At 56.8% G+C, this 19,690-nt stretch overlaps 1 protein-coding gene across 1 annotated transcript in view; it reads left to right on the plus strand.

The window, feature by feature from the left end:
• DCHS1 (dachsous cadherin-related 1) overlaps window positions 1–19,690 on the plus strand; it is a 47,135-nt gene that overhangs the window by 14,367 nt on the left and 13,078 nt on the right. Inside the window, exons 3-12 of the mRNA XM_029965745.1 lie at window positions 7,495–7,683; window positions 7,783–8,014; window positions 9,035–9,271; window positions 9,573–10,592; window positions 10,970–11,157; window positions 15,737–15,833; window positions 15,994–16,151; window positions 17,783–18,617; window positions 18,950–19,189; window positions 19,610–19,690. Coding sequence (XP_029821605.1) covers window positions 7,495–7,683; window positions 7,783–8,014; window positions 9,035–9,271; window positions 9,573–10,592; window positions 10,970–11,157; window positions 15,737–15,833; window positions 15,994–16,151; window positions 17,783–18,617; window positions 18,950–19,189; window positions 19,610–19,690 — 3,277 coding nt within the window. The remainder of the gene's footprint in view (window positions 1–7,494; window positions 7,684–7,782; window positions 8,015–9,034; window positions 9,272–9,572; window positions 10,593–10,969; window positions 11,158–15,736; window positions 15,834–15,993; window positions 16,152–17,782; window positions 18,618–18,949; window positions 19,190–19,609) is intronic.

The raw sequence follows: 19,690 nt of genomic DNA on the forward strand, positions 1-19,690 counted from the left end.
AGCCGTGCGTGGGATCGCTGACCACACTGGCGCCAGCCTCCCCTCCTCTCCCACCAAGAGCCGTCACTCGGAGGGGAGGGAGCCCAGGGCCAGATGTTTGCCAAAGCCACAGTGTAACATGTGCGCAGCAGAACCCCAGCCAGGGCCAGGCTCCAGATGAGCTCCCTGCCTGCGACTGCGCTGGCTGGAGCGGGGAGGACAGCCAGGGAACGGAGGCCCGAGCTGCTCAGCAGTGCTCAATTGCTTTCCAGCGTTGCGGGCTGCGCAGGGGCACACAGCTCAGCAGCAGGGCTGTGAAGGCAAGGGATGGCTCTGGGTGAGGGACTCTGGTGCTGCCCTCGAGATGAGTCTGTGGGAAGGGGAGGCAATGCAGCTGAGGACCCCGGTGTGGGGCTGCACTTAATCCATCCCCATCTCTGGGGAATGGAAGATGTCTGTAGTGCCTTGGCTCCTGTCTTGCTGGGGAACTGGGAGGAGAGTGTGAAATAGCAAGGCCTCGATGCCCATCTCTGCCCTCCCAGTTCTCAATGCAGTGGGGAGAGGCACACTAGCCCAGGACCCCGCTTCCTTTTCTAAGGCTGGTGCTCTGGCTCCTTTCTGCCTAGCCCTGAGCCATCTTGCTGCTCTCTTGTGTCGTCCTCTTCTGCTCCGTGGTGGCCACAGCACTCCCACCAGGTGTTGTTCTGACCAGCTGCAGGGCACTCCAACTAAGTCTTCTCACCACACCTGGGAGGAAGGAGGGGCAGGTAGCAGGTGCTGCTGCCCAGTGTGGTCAGGGCTGTCGTGCAGGGCTGGGGAAGCAGATCAACTCTCTTGGACAATTGGAGCTCAATGGGGAACTGGGGTGTTTAGGAGGGTCTTTGGAGATCACAGAATGGTTGTGTTTGGAAGGGACCTCTTGAGATAATCTAGTAAACCCCCCCCATGCACAAGCAGCACCATCCAGAATTGTTTGCCCAGGATGTCACCACTTCCCTGGGCAACCTGTGACAGAGCTTGGTCACCCTCATAGTGGGAAAGTGCTCCCTGATTTTCGGAGGGACCCTCCTGTGTTTTACTGTGTGCCTATGGCCTCTGATCCTGGCACTGGGCACCACTGACAAGAGCTTGGCTCCATCCTCTTGTTGTCTTCTTTCATATATGGATGATACCCCTTCTCTTCTCCAGGTTGAACCATCCCAACTCCCTTAGCCTTTCTTCACAGGAGATTTGCTTCAGTCCCTTCATTATCTTCGTGGCCCTTCACTGGACTCTTTCCAGTGTGGCCATCTCTCTCCTGTACTGGGGAGCCAACAGTGGACCCAGCGCCTCCAGCTCTGGCCTCACCAGCGCTGAGCAGGGGGGCGGGATCTCCTCCCTGACCTGCTGACCACAGTCCTCCCGATGCTGCCCAGGATACCATTCTGCTTCCTTGCAGCAAGGACACCTTGCTGTCTCATCTTCAACTTGGCACCCACCAGGACCCCCAGGGCTTCTTTTGCCAGGCTGCTTTCCAGTGGGGTGGCCCCCAGCGTATATTAGTGCAGGGGACTGTTGCTTCCCCAGGGCAGAACTTTGCACTTCCCCGTGTAAAACTTTGCTAGGCCTCTCGTCCATCTCTCCAGCCTGTCGAGGTCCCTCTGGGCGCATCACGACCCTCTGGCAGATCAGGCTACTCCTCCCAATTTGAGGTTGTCCGCATATGTGCTGAGGGGAGGCTATGCACAGCCCCATCATCCAGGTCATTAATGAAGATTCCAAACAGGACTGGACCCAGGATTGACATCTGGGGTACACTGCCAGTTACTGGCTTCCAAGTAGGTGTTGTGCCCCTGATCACCACTCTCTGGACAGGAGCCATTCAGCCCGTTTCCAGCCAACCTCACTGTTGGCTCATCCAGCCCATTCACCAACAGCTCCTCCATGAGGATCTTAGGGGGGAGAGTGTGAAAGAACTTCCTGAAGTTCAGATAGACAATATCCACTCCTTTTTCGTCATCTACCAGTTGTTTATCAAGTGGGTGAAGCATGATTTGCCTTTGGGAGAAACCATGCTCACCACTCCTGATGATTTTCCTGTTCTTCCTGTGCATAGATATGATTTCCAGGATTAGCTGCTCCATCAGTTTCCCAGGGATCAAGGTGGGGCTGACTGGTCTGTAGTTACCTGTCATCATGGCTAGGCTTCACAAACAAAGATTTGGGAAGGACTCTACCCACATTTGCTACAAGCACGCTGGTGGCTAAAGAGGCCAATGTGAGATAGACAAGTCCGGTTGCAAAAGGCACAGCAGAAAGACTCCTTGGATGGGATCGGCAAGGCACGGTTCTTTCTGTGTTGTCTTTTCTCCTCGAGAGTGATCCCACGTGCGTTCTCAAAGGAAGCAGCAGCATTATAGATGGTGTGTCTCCAGGCCTCCCGATTGGAGGCCAGAGTAGACCAGTGAATCCTGCTGCTTACTCTTGAAGATAGGAGAGAGATTTACCTTCCTGCAGATTTCAGGCACTCCTCCCAAACACTGTGATTGAGAAACGATTATTGTGAGGGGCCTAACAGTGGCATCTGCCAGCTCCCTCAGCACTCATGGGTGCCCAGAACACATGTCCAGTTTGCTTAGGAATTCAGTGACCTGTTTGTCTTCAACCAGTGGTCTATCTTCCTTGCTCCAGCTTCCATCCCGGTCTCTGGGGCCTAGGATTTCTGAAGACTGCTCTTACTAGCAAAGACTAGGGTAGAGAGGGCATTAAGTACCCCAATCTTTTATATGTCTTGTGTCACCAGGTTCCCCATCTCCTTCATCTGGGGTCCTGTATTTTACCTAGCCTTCCTTTTGTCACTGATGCACTTATAGAAGCTCTTCATCTTGACTTTGACATCCCTGGCCGGATTAAAATCCAGTTGGGAACTGGATGCCAGCAGCTGCGTTTCCATGTAATTACACTGTTCAGTGGGTGATTTCAGCAGAAAGTGCCCCAGGTGTGTTCCCTGAGCCTCCCCCCAACCCGTGATAGCATCCTCTTCTACACCTATCAAGGAAAAGGTTTCAAAACACAGCATCGGGTTCATCCCCTGAGTTCCTTAACACATCCTCTGGTCCCAAGGGCACATGCCAGTTCATTTGCATCCATTATGTGACAGAAAGGATGTAGTTCATCTGTCACTTTCGTCCAGCTCCTTTCCCTCATCACCACTTCCTGGCAGAGCACAGCTCATGAACCTCTCCCCTCAGAGCCTGCCTTCCAACCTGTCTTTCACCCACCTGGTTGTCTAGCCCTCCAAGCTGTATCATCCTGCCTTGGATATGAGGATTGTGGGAGAAGGTGTCGAAATCCTTCCTAAAGTCAAGGCAACCATCATCCACAGCTGTCAGCCCTTTGACCCCACATCCCATCACTGTAACATCACAGAGGGCAAACAGGACAGTCAATCCATGATGGCTCTTCCCTCCCAGGATACTCCATGTGGCCAAAAACACGCTCTGAGAGAAGTCACTCCATGATTCTCCCAGGGACCAAAGTGTGGCTGACAAGAATTTAGATCCTCAGATGATCCTTTTGGCCTTTGTTGAAGGTGGGGTGTGATATTTACTTCCCTCCAGTTGTCAGGAATCTCCCCTGATCTCCACCACATGTGAAGAGCAGCCCTATAAATCCATTTCTGTCAGCATCCGTTGATGCAGCCTGTTGAGTCCCATGGATTCATGTGGATCAACTTCATTAAAGAAATCCTGACTCCATCTTCACCCCTCTCTGTTAGCTCTGAACCCTTTTGAACAGCATGGAGGCCTGGGAAACTGGTGGAGACCAAGGTGGAGGAGGCATCGAGTGTCCCAGTCTTATCTGTGCCTGCTGTCACTAAATCACCCACCACACTTGGAAATGGGCCCTTCTTCAGCCTTTTCCTACCCCTGCAGTGGTAGAGGCTCTTTTTGGCACCCTCAGTTCGCCTTGCAATTCTCAACCCGACTTGAACTTTGACTTTGCTGACACCCTCCTGACATGCCTGGTGATGGTTGTAAATTCATACTGTGTAGTTTGCCTCCATACCCACCTCCCATCTCATAGAATCATGGAATGGTTGGGATTGGAAGAGACCTTAAAGCTCATCTCATTCCACCTCCCTGCCATGGGCAGGGACACCTTCCACCAGCCCAGGTTTCTCCAAGCCCCGTCCAACCTGGCCTTGGACACTTCCAGGGATGGGGCAGCCACAGCTTCTCTGGGCAGCCTGTACCAGGGCCTCACTATCCTCACAGGGAAGAATTCCTTCCCAATATTTAATGTAAACCTACTCTCTGTCAGTGGGAAGCCATTCCCCCTTGTCCTGTCACTCCAGGCCCTTGTAAATAGTCTCTCTCCATCTTTCTTGCCAGCTCCCTTCAGGTACTGGAAGGCTGCAATCAGGTCACCCCAGAGCCTTCCCTTCTCCAGGCTGAACAATCCCAATTCTCTTAGCATACATTGCCTTTTGCATGGCAGCTGAGCCCTGAGGCCCCTGCTTAGCCAAGGCCATCTGCTGACATGTCTCCTTGCTTTCCTGAGCACTAGGATGGACTGTTCTGCACTGTGCTGTCCTGAAGGCTTGCCAGCTTTCCTGAGCTCCCTTGGCCTTCAGCGCTGCCTCCCATGGGATCCCTCCCATCGACTAGTTCCTTGTATAAGCTGAAATCTCTCTTGCACTCCAGGGTGTGTACTCTGTTTCTCTCCTTCCTCACTCCCTTTAGGATTCTGCACCTGCTGATCCATGGCCACTGCAGTCACACCTGCTGCCAACTGCCACATCCCCAATCAGTGCTCCCTTCTAGTGAACAGCAGATCCAGCTGTGTGCCACCCCTGCTTGGCCAGGGACATTGGAATTCTTTGTGAGATCAGGGGTCTGTGATCCTGGCTTCCCCAGGTACTGCTGCCTCCTTGGCAGCTTTATTTCAGGGATTTCCTGGCAGAGCATTGATGTCCTTGTGCTTAAAGCCTTTAGTGGCTGTGGGGACTCCATTCAAAAGTCAGAGATGAGGGGGCTGTAAAGGCTCCATTCAGGCTCAGAGCTCTGACTCCTGCTCCCACATATTCAAGGAGCAGGACTGGCACAGCCCCAGTGGAGTGTTTCCTGGGCAGTTCCATAGGCAGCTTGACCCCATTTCCCTCTGTTTTTCAGGCAAACATCAGGAGTCTCATGAGTGAGCTACAGTAAAACCAGCTGTGGATTCAAGATTTGGGGTGGATGCTAAATACAGAGCCTGGGGCTGTCCTGCGTTAGCTTCTAGCAAAGTTCCTGGAAAAATGTCCAGACTTGTTTTAAAAATTTCCAGGAGTGGTGAACTCACCGCAGGCCTTGATGAGCCCTTCTGGTGGCTAATTACCCTCACAGCTAAAAATGTGTCCGTTTCCCAGACCGTGTGTGCTCTGAGCCTGCAGCCTTGTGTGCCAGCTGAAATGAGGTGGCTGCCGTACCTGGTGGCTGGTGGACCCCTGTGATGTCTCTCAGGAGTCCCCAGGAGACATCACCCAGCTGTATGGGGGATCCTGCTGCCCTTGGGCCTCAGTCAGGCCCTGCTGAGTGTGGGCGGCCCGCAGGCAGGCAGCCAGCCCCATCCCACGGGATGCACACATGGGATGTCAGCGGTCTGTGGGCAGGGAGCTGGGGCTGGGGGTGTGCCGGCCACAGCCTCCCTCCTGCACACAGTGGCAGAGCACAAAGCAAAGTGTTCAGCGGCCCCAAACTGAGCCAACACCATTACCTGCTCCAGCAAGTATTTCCTGTTCCTGTGGCTTTTCTCTGGGCACCACTTTAGCATCACCCATCCAAGGGAGACAAGGCCAGGCCCAGTTGCACACCGGGGTGTGGGTCTGGGGCTGTACCCCAGTTACAACAGCCAACATGGAGCCACTCCGCTGGTACCCTTCAGATGAGCTCCAGTGATGTCAGTGAGGTCAGATTTGTACTCTCCAATGAGCAGCTCCCCAGCAAGGGAGGCTGGGGCTACAGAGGGAAGGGTGAGCTCCAGAGGAGCAGATGGATCCAGTTTCCCAAAGTGCCTCCTGACCCAGCTTTGTCATGACACCTGTGTCTCTGAGTGCTCTGCAGCTGGAGCAGGGAGGGGGGGGATCCTGTTCCATGGTGCTTCTTCTGGCAGCTGCTGCAGAGCTGGGAAGCAGATCCTCTGCACAGGAGCCTGGTGCTCACTGGAGATGTGCTCTGAGCTTCTCCGTGCAGGCAGCCCCTCAGACGCAGCCACCGAGGCGCTGCCGGGGTGTTGCAGTGCTGTCCTCCTTCCTGGCAGGGCAGGTGGTGCCGACCCCTGCCCCCGGCCGTTGACTTTCGGCCTCGATGCCCACGCCTTTCCGTGTTCCCTTGGCCTGTCCCTCCGGTCCCCCGTGCCTGCTTCGCGGCCCCCAGCCGGGCCCTCTCCTTGGCGCGCGCCGGCGTTCCTCGCGCGGGAGCCGAGGCCCCATGGCCGCTGCAGGGAGGAGCTGTGGCTGACGAGGCCTGAACTCCACTTCACCCGGGCCTGGCCCAGCTGCCTCCCCCCGGCTCCATCCCCCAGCTTTGTTCTCTGCCGAGCTCCCAGCTGGTGGAGGAGCTGTGGGCAGGGATGTGGGGTCAGGAGTTGGTTCCTGCTGACCTGAGCTCTGTAGGAGCCGTAGGAGGAACTGAGGTGGGCAAGCAGGGAGCAGCATTCATCCTCCTGCTGTGTCTGTCGTGGTGGGTTCAGTTCTTGTGCCCCAGGCTGAGTGAGGCTGGGCTGTCACAGGGCAATGCCACTCTCCATCCTCATCCCCAGCACCCGGGGCTGCTGGATACAGAGCTCTGAAAGCAGGACAGAGCCAGGGCTCTGGTGACAGGGGGTTGGCTTTCTTCCTGTCCCATCCCGAGTGTCTTTGAGAAAAGAAGGAACAGAGAGGCAGGGGCAGCTGCTGCTGCCGTGCAGGTTGTCCCTGGCTGGCTGATCATGTGGGGGGCAATGGGGGTGCTTGACTGTGAGGTCCTTGGCATCTTGGTGAGCCTGGGCCTTTCTGTTCCCCCTGTCCCTATGGTCTTTTCTTTTGCCAAGGCAAGTCTGTTGACCTGGCTGATGGATGTTGCCCCAGAGGTGTAGAAGGGAGTTGCCACCTGGGTGGTGAGGAACCCACAGCAGTGCTGGAGATAGAAAACAGAGTGCAGCTCTTGCACACAGTGCTCCCCCTCCTCTATGTCCCCTCACAGGGGCCCGCCAGCACAGGCTGATCCTAGGGTGCCTCAGCTGCGGACAACACTGCCCACGGCACTGTCTGCATCAGTGAGCCCTGGGAGCCCTGTCCTGCTGCAGGGAGGGCTGCAGGGGAAGCGGTGGCTGGTGTGGGACAAGAGCTGCAGGCTTGAGACAGTCACTGTCACTCTGCATCACGATGATCTTCTCTGAGGACGGTGTGGTGGCTGTGGACCATAGAGCAGAGGGTGGCAGTGGGGTGTGGTGATGGGGCAGGGCTGGGTCTGGCTGGTGGTCTGCTCTGCTAAGGTAGTACCCTCCCTGACCCAGGTGACAGCCACAGATGCAGACAGTGGCGCGTTTGGCTCTCTTTCCTACTCCATTGGCTCCGGCATCGGCAGCGTTGTCCCCACGCAGTTCAGCATTGACAAGCACTCGGGGCAGCTGTGCACGGAGCAGCCCCTGGACCGCGACGAGGGCACGTCTGCCTACGACTTCACCATCACTGCTGTGGATGGGGTGAGTGCTGGTGAGGCCGTGGGACGCGGTGCTGCTGCCTCAGCATTGTGCAAGGGATGCTGCTGCCCTTGCACTGTCTCTGACCTAGTCCCTCTGCAGGGCGGCCTGAACTCCATGGTGTACGTGAAAGTGTTCCTGGAGGACACAAATGACAACCGGCCAGTGTTCTACCCGCTGGAGTACGCTGCCAGCATCAGCACACAGAGCATGCCAGGGACAGCTGTGCTGCGTGTCACTGCTAACGACAAGGACGAGGGGCTGAATGGGAGAGTGACCTACCGCATTGTGCTGGGAAACTCGCCCCCGCTCTTCTCCCTCAACAAGGACACAGGTGAGAGCTGTCAGGGAGCCAGAGCAGGCAGAAACCAGAGCATTGTGATATGGGAAATGTCAAAGCAAGCCTGTGTATCAATGCTTGGACACCTCAGCAGTACAATCTGCCTCCGGAGTATGCCTGTTCTTTTCCCTGCCACATCATTCTCTGTTTGACTTCTTGAGCCTCTGGCAGCCCCTTCCCAGATTCAGTCCCTGACCTCTTGTTTCTGCTCCCTGCTCTGTTCCTCATTTGTGCCATCTTCCTTCCTCTCCCCCCTTCCCCATCCCTGACTCACTGTGCCTTTCCTCCTGCGTGCTGATGCTTTGCCCCATCGAGCCGTATCCTGGTTTGTTTCTTGTCCCTGCCAGTTCCCTCCTCTCCCCGGCTCAGTTAACTCTCCTCCGTATCTGTCACTCTTGGTTCCACCATTCTCACTGGCTGTGTCTGCTCTGCCTTGCGTTGGCCATTGAAGACAGAGCAATTTCTGCTGGGGAGGTGGGTGCATGAGCGTGCGGTGGCGGGGGCTCTCAGCGGGACAGGAAGGTGCATTGAGGGATCTGCAAACTGTTCCCAAGTTCCCTGCAGGTAACTGGGATGAGACAGGCACTACCAGTCCTCCTAACACAAGGTCACCTCCTTCATAGGGCCTGTCAATTATGGTACTTCAGTCCCAAAGCCTCCCCATAGCCCAGGACCCACCTGCTGTGTCATGACTCTCACCCTGTGCCCCACATTAGAAAGCCCTCTCCCCTCCTTTCTCTCTCCCAAGACCTACCCTCTGGCTCGTGTCCCTCAGCCTGTACCACTGCTTAGCTCAGGGCTGGGTGTAAGGTTGAGTGGGGAGTATTTGGGTAGGCTTTCCTGGGAAGGCTCCTCTCCTTCACTCCAGCTTCCATAGCAAGCTCCCTCTATGATTCACATTGTTTCCTGTCCCCTCTGATCTGTCTTTTCCAGCTTATGGGTTGGTCTATCCCCTGGAGCCAAGTGACAGACAGGGGTGCAGCATAGTGCCCCATCAATGGCTTTCTTCCCCAGGTGTCATCTCCCTGTCATGGTCCCTGAGCGGCAAAGCCAACACCCTGGTGCAGCTGGTGATCTCTGCACAGGACGGGGGGGGCTTGCAGGCACAGCCAAACGCCCGGGTGAACATCAGCATCGTGGAGGGCACGGTCTCACCTCCTGTCTTTGAGCAAGCTCAGTACTTCTTCACTGTGCCCGAGGACACGTCGCAGGGCGTCAGCGTGGGGGCTGTCCAGGCCCACAACCCGCCAGGTAAGGCATCGTCCCTTTCGCATGCCGTCACTTTCCCTGTCCCCTCACCATCCTGAAGGTCCAGCACCCACCACACTTCCTCACAGAGCAGCCCTGCTCTGGGAGCTCCACGCACACACGTCTGAAGGTGCACCCTATGATTGTCACCCAGCTCAGTATGTGTGCTTACCCATGTCTATACACACACCTATGCATCCATGAGCATGGGCACAGTGCTGCTGGACATCTCAGACCAGCTCCGGCACAGCCAGCGCTGCCCAGCCTGCTGTCATTCCTCCTGTCTCCATCCCTTTGTCCACAGGTCATGCTGATGACATCTTCTATTCCATCTCCTCGGGGGATCCTCATGGCTACTTCTCCATTGATTCGGCCTCGGGGCAGCTCCGCACCAGCATGCCTCTGGATCACGAGTCCCAGGCAGTCCTCATCCTGGATGTCCAGGCCCGAAGCGGTTCACCCCCTGCCTACAGCAACACACGCGTGAAGATCTCTGTGTCAGATGTGAATGACAATGTGCCGGCATTCCCAAGCCCCTCCGACTCCATCCTGCTGCCAGAGGCCACAGAACCTGGGACTACAGTCTACACCGTGCAGGCCGAGGACCGTGACAGCGGTGCCAACGGCCAGGTGACCTTCGAGCTGGTGTCAGGGGGTGAGGGCACCTTCAGCGTGGAACGCACCTCGGGGGCGGTGCGGCTCCTTGGGGCCCTGCAGTTTGAGGCCAGCTCAGCCTACAGCCTGGCCATCGTGGCCCGGGACAGCGGCGTCCCACAGCTCAGCTCCACCTTCACGCTGCTGGTGCACGTGCAAGCCGAGGATGACAACGGGCCCATCTTTGACACTCTCACCTACCGCGTGGAGGTGCAGGAAGGTGTCCCCGTCTCCACCCGTTTCCTGCAGGTGAGGGCCCTGGCACACGATGTGGAATCCACAGCCCTTACCTACCACCTGCGTGCAGACGGGGACGCTGCTAGCTTCGGCATCATGCCCGAGAGCGGCTGGCTGTACGTCAAAAGCGCCCTGGACCGGGAGATGCGGGACCTGTACGTGCTGACGGTGCTGGCCTCGGTGGGAGGCAGTGGGGCTGCGGGGGACACCCGCAAAACTGGCACCAGCACCGTGCGAATCAGCATCACTGATGAGAACGACAACAGCCCTCGGCTGAGCGAGGAGCGGTACTTCTTCACCGTGCCGGAGAACCAGGCTCCTGGCAGCAGCGTGGGGAGGGTGACGGCCAGCGACCGGGACGCGGGGCAGAACAGCCGGCTCACCTACCGCCTGCTCCAGCACGATCCCAACTTCCTTATCCACACACAGACAGGTGAGAGACTCCCGGCTTTCTAGGTGGGGCTGACTGGTGGGAAAGCCCATGACAGGACAGCAGTGATGGCAGACAGGCCAGTGCAGCAGCAGAATAGGCACCTTCCTGCCCCTGCAATGCTGGGCTCCAGCAACACACCTGAGCAACACAGCTGAGCACAGGCTCTGCTCTAAGAGAGGGCTCGGGCTGTGTCCCCACCTCTCCGTGTTCCCACTTCTTGTGCTTGTCCCATCCCTGGAAGTGTTCAAGGCCAGGTTGGACAGGGCTTGGGACAACCTTGTCTAATGGAAGGTGTCCCTGCCCATGGCAGCGGGGTGGAACAAGATGGGCTTGAAGGTACCTTCCAACCCAAGCCCTTCTGGGATTCTCCCTCACAGGAGAGGTCAGCACCAAGCACAGCCTGGACCGGGAACAGCAGTCCAGCTTCCAGCTCCTGGTGATTGTGCAGGATGGGGGAGCACCGCCCCGCAGTGCCACCGGAACCATCTATGTCACCGTGCTGGATGAGAATGACAACGCTCCTGCTTTCCTCCACGTGGGCAGTGGTCAGGAGCTGCCCGTGCAGGTAGAGGCACAGGCTGGAGAGCTGGTGAGGCAGGGATCAGGTAGCCTCTGGTTATGGGACAGGCAGTTCTGCTGGGGGATAGGGAGGGGTAGGGACACCCAGGAGAGTTTTGGGGTGGGAGATGAGCAGGCACGAGTCAGATCTATGCATATGCAGCAGCCAGGGCTGTCTGGCAAATTTGACTGAGACATGGCAGGATGGGCATGTCCTTGGGCAATGCAGACATCCTGGTGACAGAGCAGGCAAGGGCTGCAGAGGGCTCTGGCACCAGCAAGACTGGCCAGCAGACAGAAGCTCTTGGCTTGCATGTGCCTGCAGGGAGGGATGGCAAGAGGAGCCCTGAACCTGACCCAGAAGAGCCAGGGTAAGCAATTGTGGGTGGGAAGGTGCAGGATGCCATCACCTAGCTCTGGGGATTTTGGGTACAGCCACCCTTACTTCTGGTAGGTTGAGAAAGCAGTGCACAGCTGGGCTTGGCACACACAGTGGTTTTCTGGGAGTCCGCTGTGGCTGCCAGCTTTCCCTCAGCACTCTGGTGGCAGCATTCACCAGGCACTGCATGTGCTGCAGACCCAGTTATGTGGGTGCTGCTCAGGAGAAGTGGGTGAGGACCAGCCTTGCACCTGCCTGCCTCTGCTCTGCTACGTCCCTAAGAGCAGCATGAGGGGCAAGGGCTCATGGCAGTCGACCAAGGATCGCTGGCAGCAGCAGAGCACAGTGAGCAGCCAGAGCCCTGGCCTCATCTCCTTGGCACAGGGACAGCCTGTGGCTGGACACTGCATGTCAGGCTGTGTGCTCAAAGCCCCTCACATGGGGCTGGCTCACACACGTCACAGTGGTGGAAACCACTCTCTGTCACAGATGCTGCCTGAGCCACGCACCCCCTGCAGAGCAGGCAGATCTGTGTTGGTGGTCACTGCCTATCTGGGTGACACAGGACCTGGGGACACTCTGCAGCTCCAGCCAGGCCTTCCCTGTTCATTGCTGCTTCCCTTCATGTTCCAGGGTGCAGCCATCCCTTGCCCAGATGCCTTCTTGCGTGCCCTGATCTGCTGGCAACATTGCTAGCAGGGCTTGGCCTGGGTGAACGCATCTCCCAGGGCCTGAAGGAGGCAGAGAAGACAGTTAGTCTTGCCCTCTCTCTGAGCAGCACTCTGGGACCAGAGCAGGTGAGGGAGCAGCCAGCCACGGCATGGCTGAGGCTGCGCTGGACGGGCTCTGCAACACAGCAGTGCTCGCAGCCAGGGTCCATATGAGCCCTGCTCCTGTGTGGGGACACCTGTGACATGCTGCATGGCAGGATCTGCAGCTGATCCCAGTGTCTGGGGGCACGAAGTGCTGCAAGTGCCCTGCTACAGCTTAGGAGGGCTCTGCTTATACAAAGGGAACACAAAAGCAGGTATGTCCTTCAGGGGACGGGGCAAAGCTGGGATGGGTTCAGAGCCCTGACTGCAGGTAAATGCTGCAGCAGCTCTGAGCAAACACCTGTTTGGGCACTTTGGTTTGCAGCTCTCCTGCTGGAAATGGGGGTAGGAAGCACGGGAAGAGCCCACTGTTAGCCATGGTTTGGGTGTAGAAGAGAGGCTTGGAGGGAAAAGTGAAAACTGGATGATAACACAAAGCTCTGTGATTCCCTCAGACATACTTGGTGCTGTGTTCATGTTGGTGTGCATCAGGCAAAGCAGAGGAGGGTTCCATGTCAGCACCTTCCAGCATCAGCTGGAGGAGTGTCTTCTGGGGGGAATTCTAAGTTGAAGCACATTGGTGACATGCTGGCAGGACCAGGGGTTTCTGCATGGAGTCTGCAGTAATGGATCCTCCCAGGGAATGGTCACTAGGAGAGGGAAGAAGGGACAAAGGGAAGGAAAAAGGGGTCTGTTTGCACGGAGGAGATGCCCCTGGTGCTGCTGTTCTTCTGTTTCCTCCTAAGAGGTGAAGGTTGATGTCACTAGTCTATTCACAGCAATCAAGGTGAGGGCTCCCAGTGAAAAACTGTAGAAGAATCATGTTTCACTGTTCAGTCAGGAAAGACGATGGGAGATGAAATCACTGCTGCTGACTGGAAAGAGACACTGATGGGACTTACACAGTGGTGGGTTCTGAACTGGCTGCTTCAGTTTGGGGAGAAGCCTGTGGCTTTGTGAAAGTGTCACCGCAGGCTCCGCACAGGCAAAGAGGCAAATCAGATTCTGAGTTTAATTAGAAAAGGAACAGAGAATGAAAGAAAACATCATTACACCACCTCAGATTCTGCCCACTCTCTCTGCCCGGCTCCGTTCCTGAAGTGAGCAGAAGTGCTAGAAATGGTTCAGAAAAGGATGTTAATGGGATCTCTGGCAGATAATGGTTTCCATGCAGAAAAGAAACACTTGGACATTCTTTGGCATGGATGAAGCTGCAGGAATATCACAGAGGCGTGCAGAGAGTCATGGGGAAATGAGAAGTTGCTTTTTTACAACACAAGACTGGGCAGCTCCATAAGAACTGACCAGGCAGCAGGTTTAAAATAAACACAAGCAGCACTTTTTCATGCAGAACATAATTAAATTGTGAAATCATTGCCCAAAGTTGCATGCGTTCAAAACTAGATGAATTCATGGAAAGAAAAAAATATCCATCAAAGGCTGTTGAACACAAATATGATCTGTGGCTCAGGAAGTGTCTGAGCCACAGTAGGCTGGGAGCCGGGGAGGTTCACAGCAGGATTGTTCCACACGTACCATGTTTCTCACATCTTCTCTGTATTTCCACTGCCAGCCTCTGCCAGAGCTGTGCCTGTGGCCAGAATGGCTCTGTGAGTTTGGAACCAGGCTGGTGTTTGCAGCAACCTTCAGGTGGCCTTGCCACTGTCTCACCAGTTTGCAGAGGCACGGCCACTGCTATTGCTGTTTATTCCTCTCTGAGCGGCTGAACCGGCGTTTGGACATGGGGCTGTGTGAGTGCTGCTCATGTAACTCCTCTGCCGAGTCTCTGCCTTCCTTGAAGAGATCCAATTCCTCATGGGAGGGCAACGTGTCCCTGCCCACTGAGCAAGAGCCTCAGTCGTGTCTCTCCCTGAGAGCAATAGGGACAGTGTGAGGGCAGACCCTGCCCTGGCCTGTGGTGGGGAGGGGTTGGAAGGGGCTCCGAAGCGTGGCCCCACGTAGAGGTGTCCACGCAGGCTCTCCTTTCATCGAAGGCCAGGCTATATTTAGGTCTGTGCCTCCATCACTGCTGTGAAAGGCTGTTCCAGATTCGTTGATCTGGTACTAGAAACCATCTCTTCATTTCCAGCCTAAACTAATTTCTGACCATTTTATACTTATTTGTTCTTGTGCCAATATTGTGTTTTTGCTTAAAAAGCTCTCTTCTCTCTCTGGAATTTCCCTCCCTCTCCCAGTGTTTACAGAGTGCAGTCCCAGCACTGCTTGGCCTGGCTGAATGAGTCCAGCTCCTCTGGTCTTCCCTTCCAGGGCTCTAGCACAGTGCCAGCAGCTTGGGCAACAGCCCTGGCCCTCACCTCCACTTGGGAGCCCGCAGCCTCTCCTCTAAAGTCCTGCTCAGATTCCACTTGTCCCTTTCCTAAATGCATTAAGAGACACAGATCACACTGCACATCTGGGTCTTGGAAGGTGGTCTGTGCCTTGGGATGTGCTGACAGCGTGGAAATGTGAGATCTGTCCCCTTGGGGTGGGAATTTGGCATCTGCTGGGATGGAAGGAACTGCAGGGCCTGTGCCAAGCAGGAATCCTGCTCCACCAAGGAGTCTGTGCTGGAGGAGGCATGTCTGCAGCAGTAAAGGGATGTTTGCTGAGGGTGATCCCAAAACCTGACAGGTGCTGAGGAGCATTGATGAGGATGTGTCCAGTACCATAACTATCCAGGAAAGATGTTTGTGTGCAATGCTGTTATGTGTGGTCTCTGAGGGGAAGCTGATAACTCCCCTCAGGATGTGGGGTTACCAGAGCATGTGTGTGATTGATTTCTCAATGGTCTTGTGCTGCATTGGCATAAAACATGGGTCTAAAGTGCTCAGAGACAGGCAGTCAGTGCTACGCAGGAACAAAGGAGGGAAGGGAAAATCCCCGAGTGAAGGTGCCTGAGCCCAGGAATATCTGCTAGCTGCATTTCCAGAGGTAGCAAACCTCCCAGGTTGGATGTGGGAACTGAGGAGATCACTGGCTGTGGCCAGGGAGGCTGGCACTGGGCTGTCAGGGCTCGTGCCTTGGCATTGGCAGCTGAAGGGGCAGAGGGAACCAGGACTGTCATGGAGCCCTGCACTTTCCTATCTGCAGAGGCTCTGGGTGTAACATGGGTGAAACAGTGCCCTCCCACAACCCTGCATTGCCCCCCCACCCTGCTGAGCAGGTTGTGAAACAGGGCAAAAGGGAAGCAGAACCTCCCCTGGCCAGTGTCACTGCAGACTCCTCCGTGTTTCCAGCCTCAGGCACAACCTGTAGGTCCTGCCGGGGGTCTGTGCGATGGGTGAGGTGTAAGGCTGGTGCAGGAGAGTGCAGACCCCGTGCCATGCTTGGGGAGCTGTGGGGGTGATCTGAAGAGTGCCCTGTGCCACTCAGCTGCTCCCTGGGCTGTGCTGCAGGTGCTGGAAGAGAAGCCATCGGGACTTCTGGTCGCCTCCCTGCAGGCCAAGGACCCCGACGAGGGGGAGAATGGGACCATCATCTACTCACTGATAGGTACGAGCTCCAGAATTGGCGAGTTGATGCTGCTCTGCCTTGCAGCCATCACCCAGGCAGATGGGTGCCCACTGCCCAGGACCCCCACACTGTGCTGCCCTTCCTTCCTGCCCTGCCCTGCCCTCCCTTCTCCATGACAGCATTTCAATTCTCTCTGCAGGAGCCTGGGCAGAGCGTTTCACCCTGCACATGGCTACTGGAGAGCTGCGGACGGCCACGGCTCTGCGCCGGGCTGACCGTGCCGAGTACATCTTCACCGTGACAGCCAGCGACCGCGGCGCGGTGCCTCGCAGCACGTCAGCCATCGTTCGCGTCCAGGTACCCAGTACCCAGCTCCTCCTGTCCCTGCACTCCAGCTCCTCCTGTCCCTGCATCCCAGCTCGTCTCATCCCTGCACCCCAGCTCCTCCTGTCCCTGTACCATCTACCCCTCACTCGCCTCTTGAAGGACACCTTCCAGCTACCTGTCAGCCTTTCTCCCTACCTCCTCACCCTCCACCACCTTCATCTCCGGGGACCTCTGCCCTTGCTCAGCTGTTGATCCAGCCCTAAAATCCGTGTGGAGAACCTGGAATGGGAAGAGATGAGTCCATCTGCCCCTGCACATGTTCTCATTTCCAAAGCGGCCAACCACAGTTCTGCCTTCTGATCAAGCCTCAGACAGCCAATTCTGTCCTACATACCTTGGTACAGGGAAGAATTCAGAGGTTCCCTGCACAGAGACATCCATTCTTCCCACCATCTACTGAAATGGGTGTTCTGACCCCCAGGGTGTTTGTTCTGACCCTCAGGACGTCCCTCACATCTGTGTCACTTTGGCACTCCCTGCCTCGTGCTGCCCGGACAGCCACGTCCTTTCTCTTCTGTTAGTAATGAGCTTCCTTTAACAGCAGAGACCCTGGTTCCCCCCATCAAGGCACTCCCACAAAACACTGTTTCGCATCTTCCTGTCACTGTCCTTGCAGGTGTCAGGACCATTTGACTCTCCATGCTGTGCCATCCCCTCCAGCCCTGCCCATCACTCCCCTTTCTGTCACACAGCTGTCCCCACTCTGTGCCTTTCCCCTGTTAGTTTGGGAGCTCTGTGTGTGCTCCCATAGCAGAGCCCAGCTCCAGCGCAGGCGAGTGCGATACACCACGTTCTCTCGAGGAGCAGAGCCTGGTGTTAGCCTGGCACATCTGCCTTCAGCCACCCACAATATGTTTGATACCATTTCCTTTTTACACCATGTCTGTGACTGTTCTTGTCAGCAAAGCTGTTCTGGAGCCTCCAGAGCACTGAGGCCAGGCTGGCCATCCCCAGTGTGCTGGTTTGCACCCCTGTAACACAGGGTTTGCTTGACAGTCACTGGGTTTGATCCCCTCTGGGCTGACAGGTTTGATGTTATTCCCATTTTCCCCAGCTCCTTGACAGGAGTGTGCTGAGTTCTTCAGTGGGTTTTCCATTCAGATCACACTGTGGTGGCCTTTCCAGCATTCTCTCTCCTATCCACAGGTGCACCTCATCCCCAAATTAACTCCAGTATCTCTAATAAAATTAGAGATAGTATTTATTTATCTTGGGATCATACTGGGTTCTCTCTCTTCCTGTACATCCCATTGGGATGAGCATGACCTCTCTTCTTGCCCAGTCTTGCTCATGTTTGCAGAATTGTTTCTGCTGCTGTCTGTTGCCTTTGCGGTATCTGACACTGTCACAGGCCCAAAGAGTGGCTGAGGGAAGGCACCTCTGGAGGTCACCTTGTCCAGCCCCCTGCTTATGCAGGGTCATCCATGTGGCTTTTGGCTGTGTCCAAGGCTGAAGATTGTACCACCTCTCTGGTGCCAGGGCTTGGGCACCTTCACAGTGAAAAGTGTACCCCAAGGACCAGAAGGACCCTCCTGTGTTCCAGCATGTGCCCTGGCACACAGCCCCCTGCGTGTGCCTCTCACTGCTGCCTCTCCTCACAGGTGCTGCCATCCTCCCGTGTGCTGCCACGGCCTGATGCCACCATGCTGACCCTGCACCCTCTCGAGGGGGTCAAGCCGGGGTCTGTGATTGGCTCGGTGGCCCCCCCGGATGCTCCTGCACGAGGACAGCTGACCTACACGGTGGTAGGAGGTGGTGGGGACGGCACCTTTGTGGTCGACAGTGTGACAGGGGAGATTTATGCTGCCCGGGAGCTGGACTATGAAGCTGGGGCACGGCATGTGCTCCAGGTGAGTGCCGAGGACACGCAGCATGGCTATCCCTCCAGCCGGCTGGTGCTGGTCCAGATCCATGTGCAGGACTGCAACGACCAGGCGCCCACCTTCCCTGAAGACCCTATCACCATCGTGGTGCCGGAGAATACCCAGGCTGGCTCCTCCATCTTCACCTTCCAGGCACTGGATGGGGATGGGGTAGGCCCCAACAGCCAGGTGCGCTACGCCCTGCTGCACCTGGAGCCCGCTGGGGCCCCCTTCCAGCTCGACAGCCGCTCGGGGCAGCTGACCCTGCGCCAGGGCCTCGACCGGGAGGCTGCTGCCTCCTTCCTGCTGGTGGTGGAGGCCACGGACCAGGCCCGCAACATCAGCCAGCGCCGCTCGGCCGCCGTCACCGCCCGCGTGTTTGTGACTGATGAGAATGACAACACGCCCGTCTTCCTCTCCCCGGCCACTGTCAGCATCATGGAGGACCAGCCCACGGGCTTCGTGGCGCTGCACGTGGTGGCCCAGGACAGCGACCTGGGAGAGAATGGACGTGTGAGCTACTCCTTGCGAGCAGGCAATGGTGACGGCCGCTTCCACCTCAATCCCAGCACTGGTGAGGGCTAGGAGTGTGCAGGGGTGGCAGCGTGGACACTGGGAACATGGAGGCTGAGGAGGGTGCAGAAGTACATGGGGATGTTGCATGGTGCGTGGGAGGAGAGCATGGTCTGGGAAGCCTGGAGGAGGGAGATTAGGGGTGCAGGGAGCCCCAAGCCCAGTATTTGGTTGGCACAGTGTTGCTGGTCTCTGAGACCTGGCTGTCCCAGCAGACCCCAGTGCCTGCAGCCTCACAGTAGACCTGTCCCGAGAGCTCTCAGCCCCAGTGCTACTGGTCCCAGCTTGCCCCAGCACCGCTGGTCCCAGCTCGCCCCTCTGCTGTGCCCACAGGTGCACTTTCCATCGTGCGAGCCCTGAATCGGGAGGAAGTGGCACAGCACAACCTGACGGTGGTGGCCATGGACCATGGCTTCCCACGCCGCTCCGCCACACAGCTGCTGACTGTGCTGGTGCTGGACGTCAACGATGAGGCTCCTGCCTTTGAGAAACCTGAGTACGAAGCCCACATCATGGAGAACCTGCCAGCAGGCAGTCCGGTGCTGCAGGTGCTGGCCACAGACCGGGATCTGGGTGAGGACACACACAGGGGTGAGCTGCCCAGTTCGATCAGGGTCCATCGGGAGATGCACACCCTGCTTGCTTCTGCTGGTCTGGAGAGCCTGGCTGACCAGAGAGAAGGATCAGCACCTGGCCTGGAGGTGGGAGACGGGCTGGATCCTGGTAGAAGCTGAGAATGGAACAGGGATTATGGTTTCCTCTGCTCCCCCCAGCCAGTGGCCTTTGTTCTCTAAGGGCTCCTTGGGCCATGTGCACCTCCATCAGCTGGGCTGGGACCCCCATACACCTCTCTGCCCCCAGGGAGCAAACCCACCCTCTTGCTCAGCCTGTGAGCCCGGGTGGGAGCTGAGAGCAGACAGATGTAGGGCTGGGAGCTGAATGAGTCACTGGGGATGCTTCTGGGCCACTGTCAGACCTCCTTCCTCCCCGCAGGTGCCAACGGGCAGGTGTCCTATGGGGGTCTCTCTGGGGGGCCGTTCTCCATCCACCCACAGACAGGGCTCATTGTGACCA

Source organism: Manacus vitellinus, unplaced genomic scaffold (genome assembly GCF_001715985.3).
Source record: "Manacus vitellinus isolate BGI_N305 unplaced genomic scaffold, ASM171598v3 scaffold_119_pilon, whole genome shotgun sequence".
Classification (NCBI taxonomy): domain Eukaryota; kingdom Metazoa; phylum Chordata; class Aves; order Passeriformes; family Pipridae; genus Manacus; species Manacus vitellinus.